The sequence below is a fragment of the Nomascus leucogenys genome, chromosome 1a (genome assembly GCF_006542625.1).
Source record: "Nomascus leucogenys isolate Asia chromosome 1a, Asia_NLE_v1, whole genome shotgun sequence".
Taxonomy (NCBI): Eukaryota; Metazoa; Chordata; class Mammalia; order Primates; family Hylobatidae; genus Nomascus; species Nomascus leucogenys.
In genome coordinates, this window is record NC_044381.1 from 19,991,946 (window position 1) to 20,013,640 (window position 21,695).

The 21,695-nt window shown below is 37.7% G+C and overlaps 1 protein-coding gene across 3 annotated transcripts in view; it reads left to right on the plus strand.

Moving 5' to 3' along the window:
- DENND4C (DENN domain containing 4C) overlaps nucleotides 1-21,695 on the plus strand; it is a 142,589-nt gene that overhangs the window by 47,941 nt on the left and 72,953 nt on the right. For all 3 annotated transcript variants that reach the window (XM_012500698.2, XM_030818805.1, XM_030818850.1), the window contains exons 3-9: nucleotides 7,769-8,021; nucleotides 9,895-9,964; nucleotides 12,051-12,223; nucleotides 17,296-17,534; nucleotides 19,332-19,398; nucleotides 20,488-20,546; nucleotides 21,453-21,597. In XM_012500698.2, coding sequence (XP_012356152.1) covers nucleotides 7,769-8,021; nucleotides 9,895-9,964; nucleotides 12,051-12,223; nucleotides 17,296-17,534; nucleotides 19,332-19,398; nucleotides 20,488-20,546; nucleotides 21,453-21,597 — 1,006 coding nt within the window. The remainder of the gene's footprint in view (nucleotides 1-7,768; nucleotides 8,022-9,894; nucleotides 9,965-12,050; nucleotides 12,224-17,295; nucleotides 17,535-19,331; nucleotides 19,399-20,487; nucleotides 20,547-21,452; nucleotides 21,598-21,695) is intronic.

Sequence of the window (21,695 nt, forward strand, 5' to 3'; positions counted from 1 at the left end):
AACTCAGAAACTTAGGCACTATTCCAGACCTACTGAATCACAATCAGTATTTTGGTCCAGTGTGGTGGCTTACACCTGTAATCCCAACGCTTTGGGAGGCTGAGGTGGGAGGAGGATTGCTTGAGGCCAGGAGTTCACAAAAAATAAAAATAAAAATGAGCAAGGGCCTGGTGTGGTGGTTCACGCCTGTAATCCCAGCACTTTGGGAGGCGGAGGCAAGCTGATCACTTGTGGTCAGGAGTTGAAGACCAGCCTGTCCAACATGGTGAAACCCCCTCTCTACTAAAAAAAATACAAAAATTAGTTGGGCATGGTGGCGAGCGCCTGTAGTTCCTGCTACTCGGGAGGCTGAGGCAGGAGAATCACTTGAACCCAGGAGGTGGAGGTTGCAGTGAGCCAAGATTGTGCCACTGCGCTCCAGCCTGGCAGCAGAGTGAAACTCCTTCTCAAGACAAAAAAAAAAAAAAATTAGCAAGGTGGAGTGGCATGCACCTGTAGTCCTAGCTACTCAGAAGGCTGAGGTGGGAGGATCATTGGAGCCCAGGAGTGGCTCTGATTGTGCCACTGTAGCACTCCAGCATGGGCAACAGAGCAAAAGACCCTGTCTCAGAAGAAAAAAAAAAAATCTGTTTTTAACAAAATTCCCAGAAACAGTGGTTTAAAATACCTAGAGGGTGAAGATATATGAATTCAAGGGTTATTTTTTAACCTTCCTCTCAGGGAATAACCTAGAACATTTTCATATTGAAGGAAGAAATCACTGGAGAAGGAAGAGTAGGAAATACAGGAAAAAGAGGAGATATTTTATAGAATAAAATTATTGAAGGGATGATGTTGACAGCATAGGCGACTGGATTAGCTTTTAGTGGAAGGGGCCGGCCTGCCTGCTTGCCTGCCTGCCTGCCTGCCTGCCTGCCTGCCTTCCTCCCTTCCTCCCTTCCTCCCTTCCTCCCTTCCTCCCTTCCTCCCTTCCTCCCTTCCTCCCTTCCTCCCTTCCTCCCTTCCTCCCTCCCTCCCTGCCTTCCTCCCTTCCTCCCTGCCTTCCTCCCTTCTTTCCTTTTTTTTTTTGTTTTGACAGAGCGAGACTCTGTCCAGGCTGGAGTGCAGTGGTGCGATCTCGGCTCACTGCAACCTCCGCCTCTCGGGTTCAAGCAATTCTCTGCCTCAGCCTCCCAAGTAGCTGGGATTACAGGCACCCACCACCACACCCAGCTAACTTTTGTGTTTTTAGTAGAGATGGGGTTTCACCATGTTGGCCAGGCTGGTCTTGAACTCCTGACCTCGTGATCCACCTGCCTCTGCCTCCCAAAGTGTTGAGGTTACAGGCATGAGCCCCTGTGCCCCACCGGAAGGGGCTTTTCCTTTGAGAAGAAGAAAGTAAGTTAAAATGGGTGTAAACACAGAGTATTGGTTGCAGTGGAGTGACATTAATGGTTTTATTGTTCTGGTTTTTTTTCTCTATGGTTTCCTTAAGAAGATGGGTAATATATATCCTTAAGGATGTAAGATAAAATTGTGGTAACCTCCATGTTAGTTGAAGGGAAACCAGCCAGGTACTTATTTTGTCTTCCAGCATTCACTGTTCCCTCTTTAGGCATCATTTTTTCATTAAAAAAAAATTTTTTTTTTGATATATAAAAATGAGGAGAATTTTTTTGAGATAGTGTCTCACTGTGGTTGCTCAGGCTGCAGTGCAATGGTGTGATCACAGCTTACTGCAGCCTCTGCCTTCTGGGCTCAGGTGGTCCTCCCACCTCAGCCTCCCGAGTAGCTGGGACTACAGGCGAGCACCACCATACCTGGCTAAGTTTTTGTAGTTTTTGTAGAGGTGGGGTTTCGCATGTTGCCCAGGCTAGTCTTGAGCTCCTGGACTCAAGCAATCTGCTCACCTTGGCCTCCCAAAGTGCTGGGATTACAGGAGTGAGCCACTGTGCTGGGTCAGTCGTCTTTTAGAGTCCATCATTTGACAAGTCCACCTGCCACCCCTCCCATACAGTCATAACTGAAAGATGTGAATCTTTGAAAGATTGTTGTTGCTTGTGGTACAACTTACAAATAAAATGATGATTTACGTAATTATATGTAGGTGCTTTCAGATTGCAAGTGGCTTTTTCATACACATCTTGCAGTTCCTAAGGCTTCTAATTTTTGTCACAGTAGTTTATTGATACAGGTTTGCTAGAGTGTATGGTTGTCCTTAAGCTGATCATGATGGTTAATATTTCTTCCAGATCAAATAATTATTAGTGTCTGGCGACTTAAATGTTTTGGCCTGTTCTCCTCACTTTCCCCCCACTCTTTCCTCACTCTAGTGTGAAGGGGTTTGGAAAACCTGTTAGCTTCTGTATTTATAGTAGGAAAGCCTATTAGCTACTGCAAATACAGACACCCATCTCATTAAATAATACGAAACACTGTTCCTAAACTTTTGTCTTTTTTACTGTTTTATAAACTGAGATGAGGTATTTATAAAAATAGTACTTTTCTCTAGAAAAGATGTTAAGTTAAAATATGTAAAATCTGATATTCCCATAGAAATATCATATATACTATAAAGTACAATCATGTATCACTTAGTGATGGGAATACATTCTGAGAAATATGTTCTATGGCGATTTTGTCATTGTGTGAACATCAGTGTACATACACAAACCTAGGTGGCGTAGCTTACTACATATACAACTGTAGCCTATTTTTCTTAGGCTGCAAACCTGTACAGCATGTTACTGGGGTAATAGATACTGTAGGCAACTTACACAGTGGTGAGTATATGTATATCTAAACATAGAAAAGGTACAGTAAAATCTGGCATAAAAAAAAAAGTCACACCTGTATAGGGCACTTACCATGAATGGACCTTGCAGGACTGGAAGTTGCTCTAGGTGAGTCAGTGAGTGATGAGTGAATATGAAGGCCTAGGACATTACTGTACACTACTATAGACTTCAGTAAATTAACTTTAGCTCATTATAACCTTTTTACTTTATAAACTTTTAAAGTTTTTGTTAATTTTTTTGATTCTTTTATGATAATGCTTAGTTCCAAACACATACCATACAGCTGTACAAAAATATTTTTCTTTCTTTAAATCCTTATATTATTTTTTTCTATTTTAAAATTTTAAAAATTTATTCTTTTATTTTTTATTTTTTTGATACAGGGTCTCACTTTATTGCCCAGGTTGGAGTGCAGTGGTATAGTCTAGGCTCACTGCAGCCTCCACCTCCTGGGCTCAGGCGATAATCCTTACACCTCAGCTTCTTGAGTAGCTGAACTACAAGTGCATGCCACCACTCCTGGCTAATTTTCTTTTGTAGAGATGGGGTTTCGCCATGTTGCCCAGGCTGGTCTGGAACTCCTGAGCTCAAGTGATCTGCTTGCCTCGGCCTCCCAAAGTGCTGGGATTACAGGCATGTGCCACCACGCCTGGCAAAAATTAAAAAAAAAAAAAAAAAAAAATTTTAACGGGATCTTGCCTTGTTGCCCAGGCTGCCATTGTACTCCTGGGCTCAAGTGATCCTTCTCCTGCCTCAGCCTGCTGAATAGCTGGCACTAGCTTGGTTTTTAAACTTTATTTTTGGTTTTTCTTTTCTTTTTTTCTTTTCTTTTTTTTTTTTGAGACAGAGTCTCACTCTGTCTTCCAGGCTGGAGTGCAGTGGTATGAATGGGGCTCACTGCAATCTCTGCTTCCTGGGTTCAGGTGATTCTCCTGCCTCAGCCTCACGAGTAGCTGCGATTATAGGCATCTGCCACTGCACCTGGCTAATTTTTTTTTTATTTTCAGTAGAGACAGAGTTTCACCATATTGGCCAGGCTGGTTTTGAACTCCTGACCTCAAGTGATCTACCCACCTTGACCTCCCAGAGTGCTAGGATTACAGGCGTCAGTCACCGCTTCTGACCAGTTTTTATTTTCTTATTTTGAAATTTTTTGCAAAGATGAGGTCCTCCTATGTTGCCCAGGCTGTTCTTGAACTCCTGGCCTCAAGCAATTCTGCATTGGCCCCTCAAAGTGCTGGGATTGTAGATATGAACTACTGTGCCTGGATTTTTTTTTTTTTTTTTAACTATTTAAACTATTTTGTTAAAAATTAAGACAAAAAGACACATGTTAGCCTAGCCCTACAGAGTCAGGATCATCACTATATCTGCCTTCCACTGCCACATCTTGTCCCACTGGAAGGTCTTCCGGGGCAGTAACCCACATAGAGCTGTCTACTATGATAAGAATGCCTTCTGGAATACCTCCTGAAGGACCTGCCTGAGGCTGTTTTACAGTTAACTTTTTTGGTAAGTAGGAATATACTCTAAAGTAATGATAAAAGGTATAGTATTGTAAATACTAGGTGTTAAGAATTTCTCAGCTCCATTATAATCTATGGCACCACTATAGTATATGCAGTCTGTGCTTGAAGCATCATTATGTGGTGCATGACTGTATAGTATAATTTAAACAGGGCAGTATGTTATCTTATATATCAGATGCATTTCTTTTTTCTCTCTCTTTCTTTCTTTCTCTTTCTTTCTTTTTTTCTTTCTTTCTTTCTTTCTTTCTTTCTTTCTTTCTTTCTTTCTTTCTTTTTCTTTCTCCTTCCTTCCTTCCTTCCTTCCTTCCTTTCTCTTTTTTTTTTTTTTTTTTTTTGACAGAGTTTCACTCTTCTTGCTCAGGCCGGAGTGCAATGGCCCGATCTTGGCTCACTGCAACTTCCGCGCCCCCCGCCCTGACCCCGCCAGTAGCTGGGACTACAGGCACCTGCCACCACGCCTGGCTAATTTTTTATTTTTAGTAGAGATGGTGTTTTTCCATGTTGGTCAGGCTGGTCGCGAACTCCCAACCTCAGGTGATCCGCCCAACTCGGTCTCCCAAAGTGCTGGGATTACAGGCGTGAGCCACTGCGCCTGCCCAGATGCATTTCTTGAGACACAGAATCATAGACTATATGAAGTTCTTATTTTCTTCCCTTTGTCAGATTCATTGGCTTTCAACTGATTTGTTTCTCCAGCTCTTTTGTTTTTTGAGAAATTTCAAACATATGAAAAGTTGATAAACTATTATAATAAACACAAGTATCCTTTTCTTCTAGATGATAGACTGTAGAATAATGAACAATATACTTGTCACCTACAAATTGACATTTTTTTTCATTTGTTTGCTAAGCTAATAGAAAGGAAGCAGGAGCCAGTGTGCCTAGCCTATTTCTTTCTCTTAAATAAAATGTAGATACTCTCTACCCTATTTTGTACTTTGCCTTTTTCACCTAAGAGTATATAATGGCAATCACTCTGTATCTGAATATAAGATCTTTCTCATTTTTTGTGTGTGACTGTATAATACTTATTTGTGTGGATGTATTTGCTTTATTCAACGAAACCTCTACTGATGGACATTTGGGTTGTTCTCAGTTTTGTGCTATTAAAAGAATGCTTTGATGAATAACTGTGCATTTATTGTTATGTATTTGTGGAGGTATGTTTTCAGGTAGATCCTAGAAAAAATTGCTGGATTAAAAGATAAATTTTGTTAAATGTTACTAAATTTTTCTCTATAGTGTTTGTGCCATTTTATATTCTGCCATATATGTGTTTTTTTTAATCCACATCCCATCAACAAAGTATGTGGTCTTTTATATTTTTTGTCAATCTCACAGAGATTAATGCTGTATCAGAGTAATTTCATTGAGGCTAATCATTGCTCCATAAGTTTAAGGGGCAATTTTCTTTTTTCTTTTGCTTATACTATAAACAGATTTTTAATCTTTACCTTGATTTTTTTAAAAGAAATTTTTTATGTGTTAGGAAGATGAGCTTTTTGTGAAATAAGTTGCCAAGTATTTTCTTCAGTCAACTTGTCTTTTATCTTGGCTTATGGTGTTCGTTGTCATGTAACGTGTATTTTATGTAGTTTATTTTTCTACTCCCATATTTTATTGCTACTGGATTTTGAGTCATAGTCTTTTCCCACTGCTAGGTATACTTTTAGCACTAGTATGATTTAATTCCTTATGTTTAGATCTGTAATCCACTGGGGGATCCCCTTCTGGTGTGTAGTGTAAAGTATAGACAGAATTTTACTTTTTTCCAAATAATATTTTTTTCCAAATAACAATCCAGTTATCTAAGTCCTGCTTATTACATTTAAAAATCCATTCTTCCCTTAGTATATTGAGAAATTACCTTCATGATATACTAGATTTTTCTTCTGTTTCATTGTCTTTCTGTTCACTTCCTTGCTAATACTCTCCTGATTTAAATATAGAGGCTTTATAGTACATTTTAATATTAGTTGGGCTTTAACAGCTTTATGGAGATACAATTCACATCTTACAGTTTACTTACTTAAAGTGTACAATTCAGTGGTTTTTAGTATTATTCACAGAGTTGTGCAGCTACCACCACAATTAATTTTAGAACATTTTCATCACCCTAAAAGGAAACCCCATACCCATTAGCAGTTGCTGTTTAGTATTCTTTCCCACCTTCTACCCCTAGGTAACTATTAATCTACTTTCTGTCTGTATGGATTTGCCTATTCTGCACATTTCTTAAAAACTGAATCACTGTATGTGGTCTTTGTGACTTTTTTTTTTTTTTTTTCACTTAACATGTTTAGCTGCTTGTGCTTTTGGTGTCATATCTAAGAAGGCTTTGTCTAACCTAAGGTCACAAAGATTTATTTCTGTTTTTCAAAGAGTGTTATAGTTTCAGTTCTTACATTGATTTTGATCCATTTTTAGTTTTTTGATGAGTAGTATAAGGAAGGAGTCCAGCTTCATGCTTTTGCATGTGGATATCCAGTTATTCCAACACTACTTACTGAAAAGACTATTCCTTCCTGATTGCATTGTCTTGGCACTCTTGTTGAAATCAATTGACTGCAAATATAAGGGCTTAATTTTGGACTCTCCATTTTATTCTGTTGATCTATATGTTTATTCTTATGCCAATACATTGCACTGATTACTGTAGATGTGTGGTAGTTTTGAAGTAGGGAACTGTGAGTCCTTCAACTTTCTTCTTTTTCCAGATTGCTTTGACAAGAAAAAACAAAAGCAGCTAGGATTTAGATAGGAATTGCATTGACTTTATTGATCTATTTGAGGGTATTGCCAAAGGCAGCTGGAATTTAGATAGGAATTGCATTGACTTTTTAATCTATTTGAGGGTATTGCCATCTTATCAATTTTCATTAATTCATTTTTCAGTTTTCATTAATCAAATTGAATTAATCAAATTAATTCAATTTTCATTAATCTATTTGAGGGTATTGCCATCACTGTCTTTTTGTCCATAAGCATGAGATGTCTTATTTATTCAGCTCTTTAATTTCTTTAAATAATGTTTTATAGTTTTCAGAGGATTTTTAAAGCTAAAAAATTGACAAATTATGAAGCGAATTTTTATGAAAACATCTGAATACTTGGCGAAACTTCTAGGAATTGACCTGAAGATGTTTGTGGTGTTGCCCCTTTCTTTTTTCGTATGTTTCTTATAATAAGCAATACAAAATCAAGTTGTTCAATCCTGTTTACACTTCTTAAATTATGTTTTGGCCTTTGAAAAATAGTTTAGAGACTTGTAGTTCCCAAAGGAATAATTTTAATTTTGGTTTCTAGTGAAGATTTGGGAAACAATAGGAGAGACCAAAAAAATTTTCTTTGGTTTCAAGAAAATAACCAGCATTAACATGAAATGCATGTACTATATATATGTACATATATACGTGTGTATGTATGTATCTATATCTATTTCTTTCCCTTCCTGCCATGCAGAGTTCTATATGAAGGGAAAGAACGGCTTATTCCAGGATGTGAAGTGATCCTAGCCACACCCTATGGTCGCTGTGCCAATGTCAACAATAGTTCAACTACTTCACAAAGAATCTTTATCACTTATCGAAGGGCTCCTCCAGTTCGACCCCAGAATTCCTTGGCTGTAACTGATATCTGTGTTATTGTAACCAGTAAAGGAGAAACTCCTCCTCATACCTTCTGCAAAGTTGACAAAAACTTAAATTGTGGAATGGTAAGAATAAAGTTTTCATCTTCAAAGTTTCATATGAAAACAAAAAGGGATACGTTTTGGATTCCTGTTTACTGTTGGGTATATACTCACATTTTATATTTTCATGATGCTTGTTTTTATTGTTTCCTAATTTTTATGAATTGGTAATAATTTTTAAAATCCTATCCCATGATTTATAATAATTTCATCTTTAAGTCAGGGATATTTTTGAGGGAGTAAATCCTAATATTGTCTGTGTTACATTAACAAAGGTTTTATTCACTTTTGGATTTCAGTGGTGGCTTCAGGGACAACTGTGGGGTTAGAGTAGGTAGAAGCTCTCCTTATATTTATTTATTCATTCATTCATTCTTTTGTTTTTTTATTTTTTTGAGACAGGGTCTTGCTTTGCTGCCCAGGCTGGAGTACAGTGGCGCGATCACAGCTCACTGCAGCCTTGACCCCCTCCCCAGGCTCAAGTGATCTTCCCACCTTAGCCTCCCGAGTTAGCTGGGACTACAGGATAGTAGAGACAGGGTTTCATCATGTTGGCCAGGCTGGTCTTGAACTCTTTTTTTTTTTTTTTGAGACAGAGTCTCGCTCTGTCACCCAGGCTGGAGTGCAGTGGCACAATCTCGACTCACTGCAAGCTCCGCCTCCCGGGTTCACGCCATTCTCCTGCCTCAGCCTCTCCGAGTAGCTGGGACTACAGGCGCCCGCCACCACGCCCGGCTAATTTTTTGTATTTTTACTAGAGACGGGGTTTCACCGTGGTCTCGATCTCCTGACCTCGTGATCCGCCCGCCTCGGCCTCCCAAAGTGCTGGGATTACAAGCGTGGGCCACCACTCCCGGCTGGTCTTGAACTCTTGACCTTAAGTGATCTGCCTCCCTTGGCCTCCCAAAGTGTTGGAATTACAGGGGTGAGCCACAATGCCCGGCCTGTTTTTGTTTTTGAGACAGGGTCTCCTTAAGTTGCCCAGGATGCTCCTGAACTCTAGGGCTCAAGAGAAAATATTGCAGTTTTGCATACTTACTTTTTTTTTTTTCAGACGGAGTCTCGCTGTGTCGCCCAGGCTGGAGTGCAGTGGCACGATCTTGGCTCACTGCAACCTCCACCTCCCAGGTTCAAGCGATTCTCCTGCCTCAGCCTCCCAAGTAGCTGGGGCTACAGGCGTGTGCCACTGTGCCCAGCTAATTTTGTATTTTTAGTAGAGATGGGATTTCACCATGTTGGTTGGCCAGGATGGTCTGGATCTCTTGACCTCATGATCCGCCTGCCTCGGACTCCCAAAGTGCTGGGATTACAGGCGCAAGCCACCACACCCAATCCATGCATACTTACTCTTTAAAAGGACTGTAGTGAAGAAGAAAATGAACATAAATGTTTGATTCATAGTTTTTAAAGACTACAGCTTATTTTTGGTTCAAATTTACTTTGAAAAATATCTTCAGGTCAAACTAATATTAGCTTAATGTTGTATAGGCAGAGATGACAAATGCACCCAGAACAATTAGTGAAGACAGGGTTGCCTCTGGAGGTGATGACCTCATAGCCCTCCAGTGACCCGAGTCTTCCCCAGTTTGGGCTCCAGTGCACGCTCCGTTTTGTGCTATGTCTTACAAGAAGGGGCAATCTCTGATTGCGAAATTCTAAATCTTTTGAAATGGCCTTCATATCAGTTTGATTTTTGTAGCATTGTTTTCTTACTCTCTTCTTTTTAGTGTTCTAAACTTCATGCTTTGCTGTATTTTATACTGCATAGTTCATTATATAAACATATTTTTTAAATAGACTCTTCTGAGTAAATAATAAGAATCTTTAGTTGATATCCAACAAAATCAATTTCTTTTCACTCTTTTGTCTTTTTATAAACCTAATTTATGTTTTACAGTGGGGTTCCAGCGTGTTTCTGTGTTATAAGAAGTCTGTACCTGCTTCAAATGCAATAGCATATAAGGCTGGTAAGTGTGTTAAAAAAAAATTGTCTCAATTGCTGTAGTTATTGGTGCATATTAACATTTGGCTAAAAGAGACAAAGTATGCTCCCTTACGTAGTTTGTAGAATTGATCTATTCATAAAATTGTCTATAATTTTAGCATATAAAGATATGTGTTTTCTTAAATACATTACATATACAAGATATATTAATACCCCCACCAAACATGCTGTTAATTTAATTTAAACATTTATCCAAAGCAAACATATGTGGAATAAACATTCAAGCTTTTGGTCTATGTTAATAGACTTAACAGTATAATGGAAAGTTGCTTACTCTCTGACCTTTTATATTTTGGCAATCAGAAAGGTGTCAAACTGCATCTTTACTTCTTATATTTCCTTCTCTTATCTCTTTGTGTCTGATTTGAAACCACATGTTACTTGCCATGAAAGGTGGACTTGCTTCCTTTCTCCTTTGTTGCAAAGAATCAGCTATATGGAGGAGAGGAGGGCCTGAGAAACTTTTCTGCCATGAAGTGTTTGAGAAATCTATCGCCACATTCTTACTGCACATTAAAGTGTCAAGGGCTGTAAAGATTTAAGTGTCACGTCTTCATTCCACTGGTATGGTGGGATAAAAACTGAAAATACAGGTATGCTCCAGTTGTAAATAGAAAAGATACTGGAATACTTCTTTGTGAAAAGAAGCAGTGCTAATTACTTTTTGATTATGCACAGTTCTTGAAATAAAGTTTTACTTCAGGGAAGTCAGGCAAATTCATATCCAAAAAATCGTGATTTTCATAAAAACATTCATACTAATGAACCAAATCATTTAATTTATAATATAAAAATAATGGCAACGACTAACGTATAAAATTCAGTATCATTTTAAAAGCTGATACTGTAGGCTGGGCGTGGTGGCTCACGCCTGTAATCCCAGCACTTTGGGAGACTGAGGCGGGCAGATCGCTTGAGGCCAGGAGTTTGAGACCAGCCTGGCCAACATCGTGAAACCCCGTCTCTACTAAAAATACAAAAATTATCCGGGCGTGGTGGCACGCATCTGTAGTCCCAGCTACTTGGGAGGCTGAGGCACGAGAATCACTTGAACCCAGGAGGCGGAGGTTGCAGTGAGCCGAGATCACACCACTGCACTCCAGCCTGGGTGACAGAGCAAGATTCTGTCTCAAAAAAAAAAAAAAAAAAAAAAAAAAAAAGAAAGAAAGAAAGAAAGAGAAAGAAAGAAAGAAAGAAAAGTGATACTGTTAATACTGCTGTAATATGTTGATTGTGTGTGATGTCCTATTTTATTTTGTTGTTGGTGGAGAAAAGTTATCACTTAAAAAACTTACAGAAAGAAGCTGTACCAAAGTATTCAGTTATTTGATATGAGACACTTATTTTAGAATAGAGAGTTTTGGATACTGAATTTGGGCTCAAAATTCTACTACTGATTTTGAAGTTTTTCACTTAGAGATGGTCTATATATTGATGACCTTAGAGGCTAATGAACTGATGCCATGTAGCTAATTTATTCTGAGGGGCTTTATTGTGGTTCTCAAAGTGTCCCTTGCTCCTACTTTCTGGGTCTCAGGTACTCTGTACTTAGTCACAGTGTTTCTGTCTCATTTACTTTTCATGTTGTATGCCTTTTACACTGCTTCTCTCTCAAGATGAGTTTAGGGGCTGTGATAATTTCTGTTGCCTCAGCATTATTTCATAACACTTGTCTCTTCCCTGAATTTTTCACAGAAGACTAACTGAAATAGTTGGTAAATTTTTCTGTATGTTTCTTACCATTTTCCACAAGGTGTTGGCATGTGTAGAAGAAAATACATTAAGATTGGTGATCAAGATTGGTTGAATGGAATCTCAACTAGTGTATTAATACATCTTTATGTTACAATGAACTATAAATGTATGGGTAAAATATCATGGGTAAACTTATTTTAGTTTCTGTTATAGCAAGAGGGAAATCAATTTTAAAATACCACAGAAGTATTGCCATGAAATTTGGCATTAAAATATTCCATTAATATCTATCATATGCAATTTATGAAAAAGTAACTATTTAAAAAATTTATTGTTGTCTCATTCTTCAAAAGGTTTAATTTTTAGATATCCAGAAGAGGACTATGAGTCATTTCCACTCTCAGAATCAGATGTACCTCTTTTCTGCCTTCCTATGGGAGCTACTATTGAGTGCTGGGATCCTGAAACCAAATATCCACTTCCAGTTTTTTCAACTTTTGTCTTGACAGGTTCTTCAGCCAAAAAGGTATGTTTTTGCCTCATTGATTAAACACATTTTGTCCATGTTTTTATTTCATAAAAAGGTTAATACAAGTTTTATTTGAATGTTAAGATTATTTGGACATGATACATTTTGGTTTATTTACACTGTCATCCCCAAGGTGAGAAGTCAACATGAAAATTGCTATCAGGGTATTGATACCTCTGAAACTTCTACAGAAGCAAAGATAAAGTCTCTCTGGATAGACACCTTCAAAACCCAGGTGTCGAGATGATTATGACAGATCAAGGACATAGGTACCATAGAAAGAATCAACAGACAGAATTAAAAAGCAGGGTTAGACCCTCAAGACATTGAAGTGACAGAATGACAATATAAAGGACATTATAAATTAAAATATCATTGAGATGACTTAAGAACTAATGGAGGGGCTCAAAATATCAAGGAAGGAACAGGATATTTTGGAAAATGAATAGATTGGGAAAAGAATCAAGTGTTTAGAAATGAAAAATATGGTCCTTAAAATTAAAAATTCAGTGAGTGGGTTAAACAGCAGAGATGAGACCAGGTGCGGTGGCTCACGCCTGCAATTCCAGCACTTTGGGAGGCCGAGACAGGTGGATCACTTCAGGCCAGGAGTTCAAGGCCAGCCTGGGCAACATAGCACAACTCCGTCTCTACTGAAAATACAAAAACTTAGCCAGGCTTGGTGGTACATGCCTGTAATCCCGGCTACTCAGGAGGGTGAGGCATGAGAATTGCTTGAACCCGGGAGACAGAGGTTGCAATGAGCTGAGACTGCACCATCGCACTCCAGCCTGGGCTACAGAGCGATACCCTTTCTAAAAAAAAAAAAAAAAAAACAGCAGAGATAAGACATACATGAAGGGATAATTAGTGAAGTGGAAGATAGGTTACCTTAAATATGGTACATACAAATGTAAAACATAAAAGGAGTTTAAAAATGTAGCAGATAGAAATAGAAGGTCTAATAGATATTTAATGAGTTACTGAAGGAGAGACTAGAAAAGGACAAGGCTACATCCTAAGAGCTAATGGTTGAGAGTTTTCCAAGGTTGATGAAAAAATTGAGTCTTCAGATTAAAGATGTACTGTGAATCTGCAGTAGAGAAAAATAAACAAATAAGTAAATAAATAAATAAATAATCACACCTCTTTTATTTATTTATTTATTTATTTTTGAGACTGAGTGTTACTCTTGTCGCCCAGGCTGGAGTGCAGTGGCGCGATCTCGGCTCACTGCAACCTCCGCCTCCCAGGTTCAAGTGATTCTCCTGCCTCAGCCTCTTAAGCAGTGGGATTACAGGTGTGCGTCACCACGCCCAGCTAATTTTGTATTTTTTTTTAGTAGAGACAGGGTTTCACCCTGTTGGTCAGGCTGGTCTCAAACTCCTGACCTAAAGTGATCCACCTGCCTCAGCCTCCCAAAGTCCTGGGATTATACAGGTATGAGGCACCATGCCTGGCCTATCCCGCCTCACTATATCATGGTGCTATCATGGAACACCAGAGACAAAACAACTAGAGAGAAAAGACATTTATTGTCTTATGTAAAACGTATATTGTATATAACAGTAATAATGACATAAACTGGTTTATAAAGAAGGCAAAAATAAACAATATTCTACTGCTGATAGCAGTAGAAATTTAAAAATTGAAAACTGTCTTTTTTTTTTTTTTTTTTTTCTTTTTTTTGAGATGAAGCCTCACTCTTGTCCCCCAGGCTGGAGTGCAGTGGCACAATCTGGGCTCACTACAACCTCTGTCTCCCAGGTTCAAGCGATTCTCCTGCCTTGGCCCCCCGAGTAGCTGGGATTACAGGCACCTGCCAGCACGCCTGGCTAATTTTTGTATTTTTAGTTGAGATGGGGTTTCACCATGTTGGCCAGGCTGGTCTCGAACTCCTGACCTCAGGTGATCCACCCGCCTCAGCCTCCCAAAGTGCTGGGATTACAGGTGTGAGCCAATGCGCCCAGGAAAAACTGAAAACTTTCTAAGGAAATTTAATAGGTGATTTTATTGAAAAAATATATAATCCGAACTGACTCATGCGGATGAAACAAAATACATTTTTGACCTCATTCTACAGGTACAGACTACACTTTTACAACTACTGTGATAAAGATAATATATGTAAAGTATCCAGCATAGTACCTGGAACATAGAAAATACCGAGTGAAGGTCAATATTATATTAACTTGATTGCCCACTACTAACTTGTAAGCTTAATAATCATTTACAATTTCTCCTGCTGAAAGTAGTAAATGTAACTCAAAATTTTAAGATCTTCAAACATTAGTTATCTAATATACTTTGACAGTAGAGAACAATAAAGTCTCGTTTGAGATGTGGGTACGAGGTGATCTGCTTGGCTTGTTCATTGTTTAGGGGATATCCACATGTAAGCATTGAGGTGTGTAAAATTTATGTTTATGCATTTGTCATTGCTTCTTAAAAACTTTGAGATCACTTTGAAATAATTGTATCTGAGAATATTGTGTGTATAAAGGCAAGGGTTCCTGTGACATATATAATGAAAAAACAGTTGGCAAGATTTATAAAATACAGAGGTAAGGATTGATTGTTGGGAGAAGGGGATGGGTATAGTGATAGAATTTCTTTGCAGTGTTTTAAGAAATGGGCATATCAGAGGAAGTACCAAGGCTAAACAAAACATACAAAAGCACAAAATTATGAACTAGTCTATATGCCTGGTAGCTCTGTATTGTTGAACAGCAAGAGCAGGTACTGTGAGGAATTGAGAGCATCATGCCACTTATACGGACTGTGGCATTTTACCTGTAATGGGGAACTTTTGAAGGATCAGATACTACTTCTGAAGGACTGTTTCTTCAGTGTATTTTTCACTGAAATACTTTCTCTTCTGACTTGAGACCAGTTAGGGCTTCAATAGTTGCTTTGATATGTGGTAAGTGGAAGTGGAATTGAACATGACTTCGAAGTTTCTGGCTTGGGAATTGTGTAGCATAACTGAGTAAGATTAGGAATATTGGATCAAGTGTTTAGATAATTAGTTCACTTTTGAAAATATTGGTTTGAGATGCCTGTATGACATCCAGGTGGAGATTATTGAGTAGTCATTTTGAAAATAGGAGTCTGAGGTTCAGGGGAGAGGTCAGGTAGACCTAGAGATAAAGATTTGTGTTTTGTTAGTATAATGATTATAGTTGAAACCATGAGAGAATGAAATGTTCCAAATAGAAGTGTGAAGTTAGAACCTTAGGGAATGCTAGTATTTAAATGACTGGTGACATAATTGGATCTATTGTAGGAAAGAGAGAAATAGCCAGAAAACAAAGAGAAATTTGTATTGTCAAAGACAGCAAAGGAATAAAGAGTTTCAAGACAGAGGAATGTCAGCTCTATCTTGTGTCATATGAGGCAAGGGTGTGGAGGAATTGAATCTGTGAACATTGCTGATGAGAAAGTCAAATGCTGCTGCTGTGGAAAACGGTTTGGCAGCTCCTCCAAAAGTTAAACATAGAATTACCATACGATCCAGCCGTTTCATGCCTAGGCATATACCCAAAATAATTGAAAGCAGAGACTCAAACAGATACTTGTACGCCAGTGTTTGTAGCAGGGTTATTCACGATAGGCAGAAGATGGAAACAGCCCAAACGTGCATCAGTGTATGAATGGATACACAAAATATGGTATATATATATGATGGAATTATGATTTATTCCTTAACAAGGAATGAAATTCAGGTATGTGCTACAATATAGGTGAATCTTAAAAACGTTATTCTAAGTGAAATAAGCTAGACACAAAAGAATACATTTTGCATGATTCCACTTATAGGAGGTACATAGAATAGCTACCCTTATAGAGACAGAAAGTACAATAGAGATTATCAGGGACTTGGATTGAGGGCAAGAGAATGGGAAGTTACCATTTAAGGGTTACAGAGCTTTTGTTTGGGGTAATGAAAAAGTTCTGGAAATGAATAGTGCTACTGGGTGCACTGCATTGTGAAGGTGCTTAATACCAGTGAATTGTACACTTGAAAATGGTTAAAGTGGTACATTTTATGTTATGTATATTTTACCCCAATTTAAAAAAAATCACAGGCCGGGCGCAGTGGTTCACGCCTGTAATCCCAGCACTTTGGGAGGCCGAGGCAGGTGGATCACCAGGTCAGGAGATAAAGACCATCCTGGCTAACACAGTGAAACCCCGTCTGTCCTAAAAATAGAAAAAATTGGGCCGGGCGCAGTGGTTCACGCCTGTAATCCCAGCACTTTGGAGGCAGGAAAAAAAAAAAAAAAAAAAAAAAAAAAAAAGGCCGCAGTGGTTCACGCCTGTAATCCCAGCACTTTGGAAGGCCGAGGTGGGCGGATCATGAGGTCAGGAGATGGAGACCATCCTGGCTAACACAGTGAAACCCCGTCTCTACTAAAAATACAAAAAATTAGCTGGGCATGGTGGCGGGCGCCTGTAGTCCCAGTTACTTGGGAGGCTGAGTCAGGAGAATGGCGTGAACACAGGCGGTGGAGCTTGCAGTGAGCCGAGATCGCGCCACTGCACTCCAGCCTGGGTGACAGAGCAAGACTCTGTCTCAAGGAAAAAAAAAATTAGCCGGGCGTGATGGCGCACGCCTGTAATCCCAGCTACTCGGGAGGCTGAAGCAGGAGAATCACTTAAACCTGGGAGGCAGAGGTTGCAGTGAGCTGAGATTGCGCTACTGTCCTCCAGCCTGGGTGACAGAGTGAGACTCCATCTCAAAAAAAAGAAAAAAAGAAAAAAAGAAAAATCACACAAAAAACTAAGTTGAGTTTCATTTTAAAAATGAAAGCAAGTTGTAAGAGGTTACCATCCATTTTTGTATAAGATACATAGTTGAATGTATAAAATTGCAGTGGAAAAAATCTTGAGGGATTTATATCAAAATCTGGTTATCTCTGGGACAGAAATTTGGGTGAGATTTTTTTTTCATAATTTATTTGTATAAGTGTACTCCAAGCAAATATTTCTTGTGTAATAAGAGAAAAAGAGAAGTTAATTTTTTCAAACAAACTCAAATCTTATAACAGAATTCTCTTACTCTTTAGGTATATGGAGCTGCCATTCAGTTTTATGAACCTTACTCTCGGGAACTTCTATCAGAGAAACAGCTTATGCAGCTGGGCTTGTTGACGCCTGTGGAGAGAAAAATGGTCTCCAAATCCATCAATACAAACAAATGCATTTGTTTACTCTCACACTGGCCTTTTTTTGAAGCTTTTAGGAAATTTCTTATGTTTATCTACAAACTTTCTGTGTCTGGACCACATCCTCTTCCCATTGAAAAGTATGTATAATGATTAGAAAGATGGCTGGTGGAAAACTGGGTATATAAATATATACATTTGATTGTGTAACTTTTAGCAGCAAAGTTGGAAGGGAAAGAAGGCTACATTTACTCAACCTTTTTTTTTTTTCTTTTTTTTTTGAGATGGAGCGTCGCTCTGTCACCCAGGCTGGAGTGCAGTGGCGTGATCTCGGCTCACTGCAACTTCCATCTCCCAGGTTCAAGCAGTTCTCTCAGCCTCCGGAGTAGCTGGAATTACAGGCACCCGCCACCACGCCTGGCTAATTTTTGTAGAGACGGGGTTTCACCGTCTTGGCCAGGCTGGTCTTGAACTCCTGACCTCATGATCCACCTGCCTCAGTCTCCCAAAGTGCTGGGATTACAGGCATGAGCCACCAACTTTTTACTTACTCCCTTCTTCACCAGAATCATTGACTGTGAGCTTAAAATTGGATAGTAGTGGTAAGGTTGGCCAAATAATAATCCTTTGAGAATTCAGCTGAAGAAGTAACTCATACAAATTATATTATGAGTGTTCTTCTTCGTATTTGTTCTCTAATAACCAAGAGACAAATAGTTACTGCTGCACACACACCCACCCATACAAGTGGCCATTCCAAATTCTAACCGTAATACCTCTCTAAAGTGATGTAGAAATTAGTAAGAATGAGTTAATTGATGTTAAAAGTGAAGTTTTGGATTTAGCATTAACAGAATTCTTTGAGCTTTCTCTTTAATTTGTAATTATTTTTGTCATGCAGTCTTTCCTAAGAAAGAAAAATGTATGTTGAGCTACTCTTTTTTAAAGGATCTTTTCTGATTTCTAGTGGCACATTGACTTCTGTTTATGATAGTTTATAATTTATGTATCCTGCTAACAAACTAAAAAGTGTCAAGAGCTTTCTGTAATGTATTAAAGAATGTGTAAACGTAGATGTTTCTTGCAATTTCAGAACTTTTACATTATAGCAGAGAGAATATCAGTGAAACATACTAGTTTAGTGGATAAGGTAGGTGTAATTATGTGAAGGTTTAAAAATAATGCTGTCCAAAAATCAACTTTAAAAAGAGTAAAGTACTGTGCATAAACTCATCATAATTTGATATTGAAATATGGTTGTAACTTTCGTTTTGTACTCTTGAAATGGCAATTTAATGATTTATAGTTCTGGGTTTAACTTTCAGCTGTCAGATTAATGTAAAGTTTTTCGAAGTAAAATGTAATGTTAGTGACAAGTTAGCAACCTTTTGAAAAATTAAGATTCTATGAATAGCTTGTGAAAATAAAATCAATGTATATAATCAATATTTTTTTTAGTTGAAGTAATATGTTGTGTTTTTATGGCTCCTAAGGGCTCCAAACTTTGGAGAAACTTAAGAAGCAATTTTTGTAGGTGCAGAAATAGAATGGGTAGGTGGTTCATCCAATGTTAAACTAGTAAATCTGGAATTAAATTGAATTTTAGTGTAAATTCATTATAGCACAGTTAGTTGCTATAATGGATAACCAAGGCTATAAAAATTCACTTCTTTCATGAAAACTATTTTTATGTTATTTTTAGTTATCGGGTAATGATAGGGAATATAAACAGACTTTAAGTCAGGAAATACATTGTGTATTTCAGAAGTTTAATGGGCATGGATAAATTCATTTACACTAAGCAAATTTACTTACTACTTAGCCTACATTTTAGATAAATGGCCATGTCATATCTGGGATGATATTTAAGATTTGTTAAAACCTATGATGCATTTTAGAAAAGTAATTATGATATTTGTTTCAAATTTTTTTTCTAGGCACATTTCACATTTTATGCAAAACATCCCTTTTCCTTCACCACAAAGACCGAGAATCCTTGTCCAGGTAACCAAAAGAGTATATGTGGGGAGAACTTTGCATATGCTCACCTCCGTCATTGCACAGTGGATTCTATATAACTTTGGGTTTGAGGCAGAGCAGTGTGCATTCGTAAAGTCCTTGGATTTTCTGTGCTTTGTAGCTTTACTGAACATCCTTTCTTACTGGGTTTCGGATTTGAGTGTACCGAATTGGAATAATTATAACTCTTGGTTCATAACATTTTTATTTTTGGCCCATGCATGGCCTTTATGTAGCTAATTTTAATAACATAAAACCCAGATTATGTTTGGGCATGTTTTTAATATCAGATTCTCTAATAAATATTAAATATAAAATGAGCAATGGTTGGAGGAGGTTAGTTTAAACAAGGTCTATAAGAGTACTGTGCTAAAGGACCAGTTTCTTTTTATTTTCAGTAAGTAGCAGACGTAGGTAGGTGTACAGCTTGTGACATATGCAACATGAACAGGTCTATACCCTCTCTATAATAATAGTTCCACTGACCACATGCTTAGACATGGGAGAGAGGTCAGATTGTCATAAAAGTTGCTTAATGGTTTGCTCTTCATTTATATACTGTATTCTTTCTGGACCATAACAATTAACTTACTGGCATACTTAACATACTTTGAATAGCACTGATCTATAGAGGGAAGCCATTTAAAAGTCTTTCTAAGACATTCTTAACATTATGTTTGGTGGGATTAAGTCAGATATTGTTGATCTTGAATGTTATTTCAGTTCCGCAAGTATTAATGTACCAAGCAACTGCCAAGTGCCTACAGTCTGTTGAGTAAATGAATTTGAAGCTTTTTAGAAGCAGTAATTCCATAAATTTTAAATAATTGTACTTTAACCAATTAAGTGAATCAAAATTCAGTCAAATTAACCATTTACTGGAAAAGAACTAATGTAACACTTCTGAGTAAATACAGCTATCATTTTATATTTTAGTACATGTTTCCAAAAGTGTGTTTGCATATTAAATTACTAATGTTTTCAATATTACCTTTGATCTAAATATATAGATTTCAAAAGTAGTTTTGAAACTTATCTCTTGGTTTGGTTAATTTATCTTGTTTTTTTTTTAAGCTGTCAGTCCATGATGCATTAATATTATCACAGCCGGTTTCTACACCTTTACCACTAAGGTAATTACTGGTATTTAAAATGATATATTTATTCACTTGGAGCAGAATGCTTTAAAATATTTTAGTGATTAGTGTATTATTAATATATTAGTGATTGTTATTTTACAATTAACTTTATTAGTTAAAAGTAGGCAAAAATATCCTTAATGTTTCTGACTTTGATAACTGGATGGATGGTGGGGCTATTTTATAAATGGAAACAAGAGAGTTTCAAGATTGGATGTAGAGGATACTTCCCTTTTCTTCTCATCTCCCCTTCCCATATCCAGTTCATAACTAAAGGTTTCAGGTGAGCTGATTTTAACCTTTTAAATGTCTCGAATCCATTTACTTCTTTTCATCTGTATCATAGTAGGCTTCTATGATGTCTTACCAGACTACTTCACTATTAGCCTCTTAACTGGTACCTTTTTACTCATCTTCCTTCAGTTCTTTATCCACCCTGTAGCCAGTGTGTCCTTTTGAAAATGCAAATATAGTAGTATATTTCAATTTCAGCCTAATCTGTTGCTGTTTTCACCCTTTCCCTTACTATGCTTTAGTCGCAATAGATTTATTTCAATTTCTTGGCTATGACAACAGCTTTTTCTTGCCCCAGGGCCCTTGCATATATTGTCTGTCACCCCTTCGCTCCCATCCTTGTCTCCATTCTTCTGAGCTCAACTCAAATGGCTATTCAGGAAAATCTTTCTTGATAAGTGCCTTTTATTACCAGAGGATGAGTTTAAATCACCCCGTTATCTATCTTATTAAGTTTGCTACTTTTCATTGATAAATAAGTAAAGACTAGAAATTAACACTAGACTCTCAGTCTGTTAATACTTAAGAAATAATTTAATAAGCAAATCTTAACATGTTTTAGCAAAATAGTTCACAGTGATCTATTTTTCTCTTTTTTTTTCCTAGTGGAGCCAACTTTAGCACCTTGCTAATGAATCTGGGTCCTGAGAATTGTGCAACACTGCTGCTCTTTGTTTTACTTGAGAGTAAAATTCTGCTGCATTCTCTTAGGCCAGCTGTCTTGACTGGGGTAGCTGAAGCTGTTGTAGCTGTAAGTATAGAATTTTCCTTTTAGTGCAAAATTACTGACAGATAATTTTTACTCCAAAGGGAAATTTCCTTCAAAAACAGCAACTTTGTAAACAACAA